The sequence below is a fragment of the Nyctereutes procyonoides genome, unplaced genomic scaffold, assembly GCF_905146905.1.
Source record: "Nyctereutes procyonoides isolate TBG_1078 unplaced genomic scaffold, NYPRO_anot_genome, whole genome shotgun sequence".
NCBI classification, from domain to species: domain Eukaryota; kingdom Metazoa; phylum Chordata; class Mammalia; order Carnivora; family Canidae; genus Nyctereutes; species Nyctereutes procyonoides.
The window spans coordinates 30,431,333-30,439,441 of record NW_026575020.1 but is presented as its reverse complement, the minus strand read 5'-3'; the positions used below and the strand labels follow the sequence as shown (position 1 = coordinate 30,439,441).

The following is an 8,109-nucleotide window of genomic DNA, read 5'->3' as shown; positions in this document are numbered from 1 at the left end:
ATTGTCCTCAGGGGAATTCCTGTAGGAGGAGTCAGGCAGGCTGGTTTACCCACAAGGCAGCTCCCAGGAGTCCATCGTCAGTGAGGAACATAGGTGGGCGGGGGCAAATTCAGTGGAGACAGCATCCGTGGGCACCCGTGGACACAGGAGCTGCCCAGAACTCCCACCAGCGCTGGGGTCCAAGTAACGTGGACTTTCCCAGGTGAGGCAGGAGCTGGGACCAGGCTGCGGCTGCCTCCAGGTCAGTGCCAGACTCTGCTCGTGCCCAGAGGGCCACACTGACCTTCACAGCTCCAACCACCCTGGTCGCCACCCTGGGGACCCCACCCACGAATCTGGATTCCTGCCCCAGGGCCCCCACTTATGGCCCCCATGACCTCAGCTCTGGCCTCACCAGCCCTGCTGCAGCCCCTCTGGGCCCTGGATGCCTGGCCTCCCTGTGCCAAGTGCTGGCAGACAAAGAGTTAGACAGCACGGTTCTTGGGAACCCCCAGGGTGCTGGGGCTCTAGACAGTGAGCCCCTGCTGGGGGCCACAGCCATGGCCACTGCCTGCCCCTGGGCTGGGCAAGTAGGGGAAGAGGAGGATGGGGAGCAGGCAGGGGAGTTGGGGGAGGAGGAATGCCCCATCTGCACAGAGCCCTATGGGCCCGATGAGCACCACCTGGCTCTGCTCAACTGTGGCCATGGCCTGTGTGTGGGCTGCCTGCACCAGCTGCTAGGCACAGCCTCCAGTGCCCACCAGGGCCAGGTGTGCTGCCCACTGTGTCGCCAGAAGACGCCCATGCCTGAGTGGGAAATCTGCCAGCTGCAGGAGGAACTGCTGTGGGCAGATGGGCCTCAGGGCCCACGGCCCCCTACACCCCCTGCTCCTCCCCACCGGGGCCCTGGGCCCTGGGCCTCCCTAGAGCACCGCTACCGGCTACGCTTCCTGGCAGGGCCTGTGGGCGGCCAGGGCTGCCTTCCCTTCCTACCCTGCCCGCCCTGGCTGGGTGCCCGGCTCTGGGCCTTGCGGGAACGAGGGCCCTGCACCCGCCGCCTAGTACTGCTGGGCCTGCTAGCCCTGGAGCTCCTGGGCCTGTTGCTCATCTTCACGCCACTCATGCTGCTGGGGCTGCTCTTGATGCTGCTGGACCGCTCTGGCCACTGAGCAGGGCCTGTCACACCTGCTGCCAACAGACCGGGAGACCCATGCTAGCCCTGAGGACTGATGACCAAACTATAAAGCCCACGGTGGGGCCGGGCACTAGCCTTCAATCCAGACCCAGGCCTGGGGCCAGGAGCCTGTGTTCAGCCTCTGACGGAGCCAGAGACTTCAAACCACCTGCCGCCCAGACACTAACTACTGGTGCCCACGGGCAGTGCTGGAGGAAGCCTGCAACTGGGCCCTATGCACCCCTTGATACACAAGCTTCATGCTCTCCTCCCGTCCCCTTGCCCGACGTGGCCTGTTTGCAAGAGGGACACAATGGACACGAAAGTGAATGCTGTCACGTTCCAGATAAGGGCCAGTGTGTTCCCTGAAGGTCAGGGCTGCAGGGGCGGGGCCGCTGCTATGCAAGCTCGGGCCACAGCTTCCTCACTGACTGGGTCAGACTGAAGGTGATGGCCCCTGGCTGTCGGGCATCCAGCCCATGCCCCTGAACTACTAGGACAAGGGTCCAGCTAGGCCTCGGAGTTGGACAGCATAGAACTGAGTACCCTGTAACCTCATGGCATTGAGCCCAGGGCCTTTATCTAAAGGACATCTGTACAACCTTTGGGGCTTGTTGGCAACGTGCAGAGTGCTGTACCTAGAACGAGGGATGGCTCTCAATAGACAGCTGCTACGGAGACATCCCTCCATGCTCTTGTCATGTCTACGCGCCTCCTCGATGCCCTGTGGCTCTCCCCAACCCTTCCCTCCCCCACTCCGCCATGGGATCCTCCCACCCCACTACGATCTCAGCCAGCCTATCTCAACCCTGGCTCAGTCTGGCCCAAAGGCCATTCCCATTCAACTTCAGAGGGTCTGGGGAACCAGGGGCCTGGTGTCCCCCATCCAGCTGCCCCCACATCCAGTGGCCAGTGCAGAGGACATGTCCACCCTTTGCCCATTCTGCACATCTGCCCCAACAGCCCACACAGGAGGCTGGCTGGCTCCACACAGGTGTGGGAGGCATTCGCATGCATACACACAGCTAGGCCCAGCCCTCCTGAGTGGCTGCCCTGCCCCAGCCTGGCACCAGTCAGCACAGTGGGCTGACCCCCAGCAACACTGAGCCTGCCTTCAGTGGCTCCAGGCTGGACCCTGTCTGGGCTGCAGCCCCCGGCTCAGGCCACAAGCTCAGGCTTCAGTCCAGGGAACAAGGTGCAAACTTTGGCAAAGAGTTTTAATGGCGGAGTTGGCTGCAGCGACAATGCCACATGGGAAGGGGCCAGAAGCTGTGGTGGGTGAGGGGTCAACAGGCGACAGGGCAGGGCCGGATCCCTGAAGAAGCGGCGAGCAAGGACTGGCAGGCAGTGGTGAGCCGGTGGGTGCTACATGATGGAGCAGGCAGACAGTGGGTTCCGCACATGGCAGGTGCACGCGGCCCCACAGTACTGCCGGAAGGTCTGGTAGCAGCTGCCCTCCGGCTCACCCCCCCACTGGCCACCGGACGGGGCAGTCAGTGCCTCAGGTGGCAGGCGGCTCAAGATAGACGTGTTGACAGCTAGTGCAGCCAGGCCATAGTCCGTGAAGAGCACAGTCTCGCGGCGGCAGGTGGGACAGGAGATGAACTTGTACTTAGGGCAGGACTCATAGAGAATCTGCAGGCACTGCTCACACACAGAGTGTAGGCAGGACAGCACTCGGGGCCGCCGCTGGGTGACATTGTACGTGTGCCCGCAGGTGGGGCACTCCAGGGGCTCACCTGAGGCTGGTGCCGCCGTGCCAGGGGCCCCTGAGGTGGCAGGCCCAGGCCGCACCACGTACTGGTTCACGATGACCTCGTCCGCTGGTGCCACTCGGGGGAAGCCCAACTCCACGCTGCCCTTTCGGGGCCGTCGTGGCAAGGGAGGAGTGCGGGGTGCCCCATCCAAGGCAGGCATGTCCCCTCCGCATGCCTGGTTGACGATGATCTCTGTGTCTGAGGGCCAGGCGCGTTTGGGTGCCAGGGCAGGGGTGGGCCGCGGTGCCGGTGAGAAGCAAGGGGCAGCCGCCTGCAGCTCAGGGAACTTCTCAGGGTGAACAATCTTCATGGCCTCCATCTTGAGGATGACATGGGGGCCCTTCAGGCAGGACATGAGGAAGCCCGGCCAGCCACTGCCCACCTCGGGCCCGGGGTCAGCCGGCATCCGGCTGTCCCCAGTCAGACTGGGTGTTCGGGTGAGTGGGGGTGTTGGGTGAGGCCGGGGAGGAGGAGAAGGGGCAGCATCCTGGTCCTGCCAGGCCTGGTAGGGACCCCGGCCGCCCCGAGGACTCCTGGGGGCGGCCGGCAAGAGCTGGGGGGGCAGGGCCCCCCCCAGTGGCCACAGTGGCTTCTCTGGTCCAGTCCTAGGAGGAGGAGGGATGGGTGGGGGGGGCGGAGGGAGGCGGGGGCAGGGGGGTAGGGGAGGCTGCCCTGGGCTGCAGGTCTGGCCCAGGGGCTCACCCAGGGTCTCCGGCTGCTGAGGCTGGCGAGGGGGCGTCGGGGGGACTCCCCCTGCAACTGAGGTCAGCAGCCCCCGAGCAGGGACATCCGGGCAGGCGGGGGCTAGGTGGGCCCCATGGCTCCAGGACAGGGCGCCCAGGGAAGGCAGCTAGCCTGAGCCTTGGCTGCGGGAGGCCCCAGGCCGCGGGCTCAGCGGCGGCGGCTGCAGCGGGAGCAGAAGAGAGGCCTGGACCAGGCCCGGGCTGCAGGTGAGAGACGGCGTGAGGGCAGCACCCGGGGCCCACCCTCACCCTACACAAAAGACGGGGCGCCCGACCTCTGACCCTGATCCTCACCAGACTCTGGACCCAGCCTCCTCCCCCAAGGCCCAACCCCGGCCGGGGTGGGAAGGGGCTGCGGGTGGCGACCCTGCGGCCGTCCCGCCCCGCCCCGCCCGAGCTCACCTGCCCCAGCCTGGCGTCCCCGGGCCGTGCCGCCGCCGCAGAGGTTGTCTCAAAGGCAGGCCCGGATGCGACGCCCGCGCCTCGGCCCGGCGGCTTCGGCGGCTCCGGCGGCTCCGGCGGCTCCGGCGGCGACCTCGGGCGATGGCGCGGCGCGGCGGGGCTCCCAGGGGCGCGGGGCGCGGGGCTCTGGGCAGCGCGGCGCGGCGGCAGGTGCGTGCGGAGCGTGGCGCGCTCTGCGGCGGAGGCGCGGGGACCGCAGTGCGCGCGGCGCCCGCCCGCGCCCGCAGCGCCACCCCCCGTCTGGGGACCCGCGCGGGGTCCGCGGGGCGGGGCCAGTGTCTCAGCCGCCCCTCCATCGCCGCGGGTCTGCCGCCCGCTCCCGGGGTTGCCCTCCCCTGCGAGCCGCTTGTGGATCAGGACCCCCGCCGTCCCCCCCCCCCCCGCGACGCCCTTTTCCGGTACCCGCGACCCTCAGTCCTTCCTGGCTGACCTGGGTCCACGTCAAGTCCCCCCATCCCCAATTCTAGAAGGGAAATCGTGCTTTTTGAAGCCCAAGGCCTCAATGCCAGCAGAAGGAAGGCAAGGGGGACACAGAGATGGTCTCAGGACTGCTGGTTCCCAGGGCCCTTCCTGGGGACTGCCACACGTCCCCCAGAGAGTCAGGGTCTCTGCTCGTCCTTCCACTCTGTCCCCAGTGGGATCGCCTCCAGGTCACAGGTGCACCCAGGTTGTGTTCAAAGGGGACATGAGGGTGAGCAGGTGTGGACAAGCAAGATATCAGAGGTGTAGACAGAGAAGAGGAACAGTGCTTGGGAGAAGGCTCCAAGGACAGGAATGCTGGACAGATGGATGGGGTGAGGGGTACGCAGATGGTCAGACAACTGGACAGGCCAGTGGGGCAGTCCACTGATGACAACAGGCACCTGCCCAGGGTGGGGTGACCCTTTCTGGCATCCCATCAGGTCAGCACATGCCCTGCTGTCACACATTTGGTGCTAATCTGACCCCACCCAGCAGAGAGGCCCCATTCCTTTCTGTTTCCTCCTCAAGCCGGGCTTCCCTGACCCCCCCAGGAACATACCCTCTGCCTGTGGGGGAGCCTCAGGTGAGAGAGGAGGCAGAGAATATGTTGGCAACTATTTGGGCAGGGACCTCAGCCGCAGGGGCCGGCGCGTGCCACCCCCTGAGCTGCTCCAGTGCTTGCTAGCACTCCCGTGACCAAGCACTGGGCCCTACGCCTGACGGTGTGTCCAAGAGTCTGGCCACAGCCCATCTCTGTCCAGGCCCACCTGCACCTGGTCCTTCCGGGCAGCAGAGCCCAGAGAGGTCACTATTCCTGGTGAGGAAGAACACATGGGCAAAACAGACCGGATGAGTGAACTGAGGCAGAGGGCCTAACTTTGCAGCTCTGTGACCTCAGGCTGGTGTGCCGGGGTCTCAGTTTCCAAAGCCATTTAGAGACAGCGGGTGTGGGGTATGCAGGTGAGTGGGTGCCTGGCAGGATGGGCAGCGAGGGCCTTATGGGGTCTGGCGTGAAGGTAGAGCAACCGAGAGAGCCCCAGCCAGGGGAGGGCTAGGGGCCTGGCCCCGGCCTCAGGTTCTGCTCAACTTCCCACCGGCAGGCCGCGCACCGCAGAAGGAACCAGCCATCAGGCCCCGCCCCTGGCCCTGAGGCCCCGCCCCCTGGCCCTGAGGCCCCGCCCCTAGGCTTGAGGTCCTGCCCCGCGAGGGCCCACCTCCCCGAGCCCGCCCGAGCCCGCGCGGCCGGGGTCGGTGCCGCGCGGGTCATTGCTGCGCTGTCCAGGCTGAGTTTTGGACCGTCCAAGGCCAGCAGACCCCAAACCGGGTCTTTGGAGAAACCTTCGAGCGCGGGGGCTTCTGGGGAATAAAGTTCTCACCGGCTGCCCCCCAGGTGTGTTGCGCGCATGCGCCAGCCTCCGCCTCGCAGCAAGGGGCGGAGTCTGTCGGGGCAGTGGGCGGGGCTTTTTGAGCCTGCGCAATGAGCATCTGTCATATACCTGCGAAGTCCTGGGTCCCGGGCCCCCTCCCCTCCACACCCGGTGCCACATCGGTAGAATTCGTGTCCGGACCGGTCTGACTGGCCTCGTGCGGGCCACCTCGGTCACCATGGCCTCTGGGGTGATTTGATCCGCCCTTCCTGGGGGTTCCCTGGGGTGACAAATCCTGGGGGTGCAGGTCCCAGCCCCTCTCTACCACCTAGATGGCTCTGGGGGAAGATCACCAGTGCCAGGCCCAGACCCGAGCGCTCAGCATGCGTTGTCACCCAGCACATGGCCACCCTGTGTGGCAGGTGCTAGATGAAGGTGAGAATAGGTGCGCATTCCAAAGACGAAGAGTCTGGTGGGGTGGGGAGCTTGTCTCCGAGCCCACCGGAGATGGAAACTGCCGTTTCAGAGATGAGCCAGTGAAGCCCCTGTCGTTGCCAATTGTAAGATGAGTTGTAGCAAAGGTGTGTGAATCAAACGTTTTTTATCATTTAAGAAACTGCAAACCTCCAGGCAGCCTGTGCTCCCACCACCACCATCTGTGTCTGCTGGCTGGAGGCTGTTGCTTCAAATGAGGCCCTCTGCCCTCTGCCCCAAAGCAGGGGCTCCGAGGTGTGTGAGTGATGACTAGGGTTCCCCAGACCCCCTGCAGGCCTCCCCTCTGAGGCTGAGGTCAGGCTTGCCTATTCCCTCCTGCCAGCTGCAGGTCTGTGGAGGGCTGACGTCGGGCTCCACATGCTTAGAGGCTGAATCACCCAGGATGTCAGGGCCCCTTGGAGCCCCCGCTGGGGCCACCACCCACTTGTGCTGGAAGAGCCAGGGCCTCCTGGGATCCCCGGAACCCCATCTTGGAGCTCCGCCCCAGGGCCCCGCCCCTCCCCAGGAGGGAAAAAGGCAGCTGCCAGTTGCTTGCCTCATAGGCACTGGGACCTGGCCCACAGGACACAGGACGAGAGGGTAGACTGCTGCCATCACCACTCCAGGTGGGTCTGGGGCTGAGGACCTTCCCTACACTGGGGCTCAGCCGTGGGTAAGCCCAGCTGCATCTCCCGGCCTCCCACCCCCTTCCCAGTACCATCACAGGGTCCTGCCATGCAGGAAGGGCATCTGGGAGACATTGGCCCTCATACTCAGCTCCCTCACCCCATGCGCGTGTGTGTGCACTCACACGCGCGTGCGCACACACACACACACACACACACACACACACACACACACACTGACATACAGGCCCGGGATACTCTGGTATCTCCACAGCCTGGGTTTTTGCAGGGTGGGCACTGTCTTGGGATAAGGCTGTTCCCTCCACTGAACCAATATTGTCTCCTCTGCCTGCCCCTGCCAGGCTGGGCCATGGACCCACATGAGATGGTCGTCAAGAACCCGTATGCCCAGGTCAGCATCCCCCGGGCTCACCTGCGGCCAGACCTGGGGCAGCAGCTGGAGGCGGCTCCCTCTTCCTGGGAGTCACAGCCTCTACCTGCAGGGTCCTGCCCCTCAGAGCCCACCCGGCTCCTGCAGCCCACTGAGGAGGCCCCAGGGAGCAAGGATGCCAAGGGCGCCAAGGGGGCCACCCAGACCCAGGGCCAACAGGCCTGGCTGCAGCCCGGCAACCCTTATGGTAGTGGGCAGCACCCAGCAGGACTGACCTATGCTGGCCGGCCCCCCATGGGCCGCGGGGATGACATCGCCCACCACTGCTGCTGCTGTCCTTGCTGCTCTTGCTGTCATTGCCCTCGCTTCTGCCGCTGCCACAGCTGCTGCTGCATCGTCTCCTAGCCCAGCAGCCACACCAGTGCCCACGTACTTGGGGCAGCCCCTGGACCATTGTCATGGGTTTTGGCCACTTCCCACCCCGGACAGGAGCAGCTACCTGGCAAGAAGGCCAACAACCCGGCTCCAGCACCTTGCCAGAGAGGCGGGACACCTGCTGTGGTAGCAGCCCTGGGGATACCCCCCTTCGCCTCCCTGGAGGCCCACGGCCCAGGCAATAAAGCAGTGAGCTATGTTCTGGTTATTCTTCTTTACACTGCCGCCTTGAAGAGGGT

General features: G+C 65.3%; 3 protein-coding genes across 4 annotated transcripts; 2 read left to right on the top strand and 1 right to left on the bottom strand.

Moving 5' to 3' along the window:
- Positions 1–90: 90 nt before the first annotated feature.
- Positions 91–1,841, top strand: LOC129509904 (RING finger protein 224). Its single transcript, XM_055325818.1, has one exon. The coding sequence runs from the start codon at positions 540–542 to the stop codon at positions 1,146–1,148; it is 609 nt and encodes a 202-aa protein (XP_055181793.1). The 5' UTR covers positions 91–539; the 3' UTR covers positions 1,149–1,841.
- Positions 1,842–2,258: 417 nt separating this feature from the next.
- RNF208 (ring finger protein 208) lies at positions 2,259–4,387 on the bottom strand. Of its 2 annotated transcripts, XM_055328761.1 has the most exons (3): positions 4,056–4,387; positions 3,613–3,854; positions 2,259–3,229 (listed from the first exon to the last, which is right to left on the bottom strand). In XM_055328761.1, exon 3 carries the CDS (start codon positions 3,227–3,229, stop codon positions 2,519–2,521), a length of 711 nt encoding a protein of 236 aa, XP_055184736.1. In that variant the 5' UTR covers positions 3,613–3,854; positions 4,056–4,387; the 3' UTR covers positions 2,259–2,518. The 2 variants fall into 2 exon arrangements, with proteins under 2 accessions (XP_055184736.1, XP_055184727.1); XM_055328752.1 differs by having other exon boundaries at positions 2,259–3,854.
- A 1,498-nt stretch (positions 4,388–5,885) lies between these two features.
- Positions 5,886–8,069, top strand: CYSRT1 (cysteine rich tail 1). The gene is made up of 2 exons (XM_055335277.1): positions 5,886–7,044; positions 7,407–8,069. The coding sequence occupies exon 2, from the start codon at positions 7,415–7,417 to the stop codon at positions 7,838–7,840; it is 426 nt and encodes a 141-aa protein (XP_055191252.1). The 5' UTR covers positions 5,886–7,044; positions 7,407–7,414; the 3' UTR covers positions 7,841–8,069.
- Positions 8,070–8,109: the final 40 nt, after the last annotated feature.

What these genes read in the sequence shown, in the direction of transcription:
- LOC129509904 (XM_055325818.1), top strand. Translation starts at nt 540, where the DNA reads ATGGCCACTGCCTGCCCCTGGGCTGGGCAAGTAGGGGAAGAGGAGGAT.
- RNF208 (XM_055328752.1), bottom strand. Translation starts at nt 3,316, where the DNA reads ATGCCGGCTGACCCCGGGCCCGAGGTGGGCAGTGGCTGGCCGGGCTTC.
- CYSRT1 (XM_055335277.1), top strand. Translation starts at nt 7,415, where the DNA reads ATGGACCCACATGAGATGGTCGTCAAGAACCCGTATGCCCAGGTCAGC.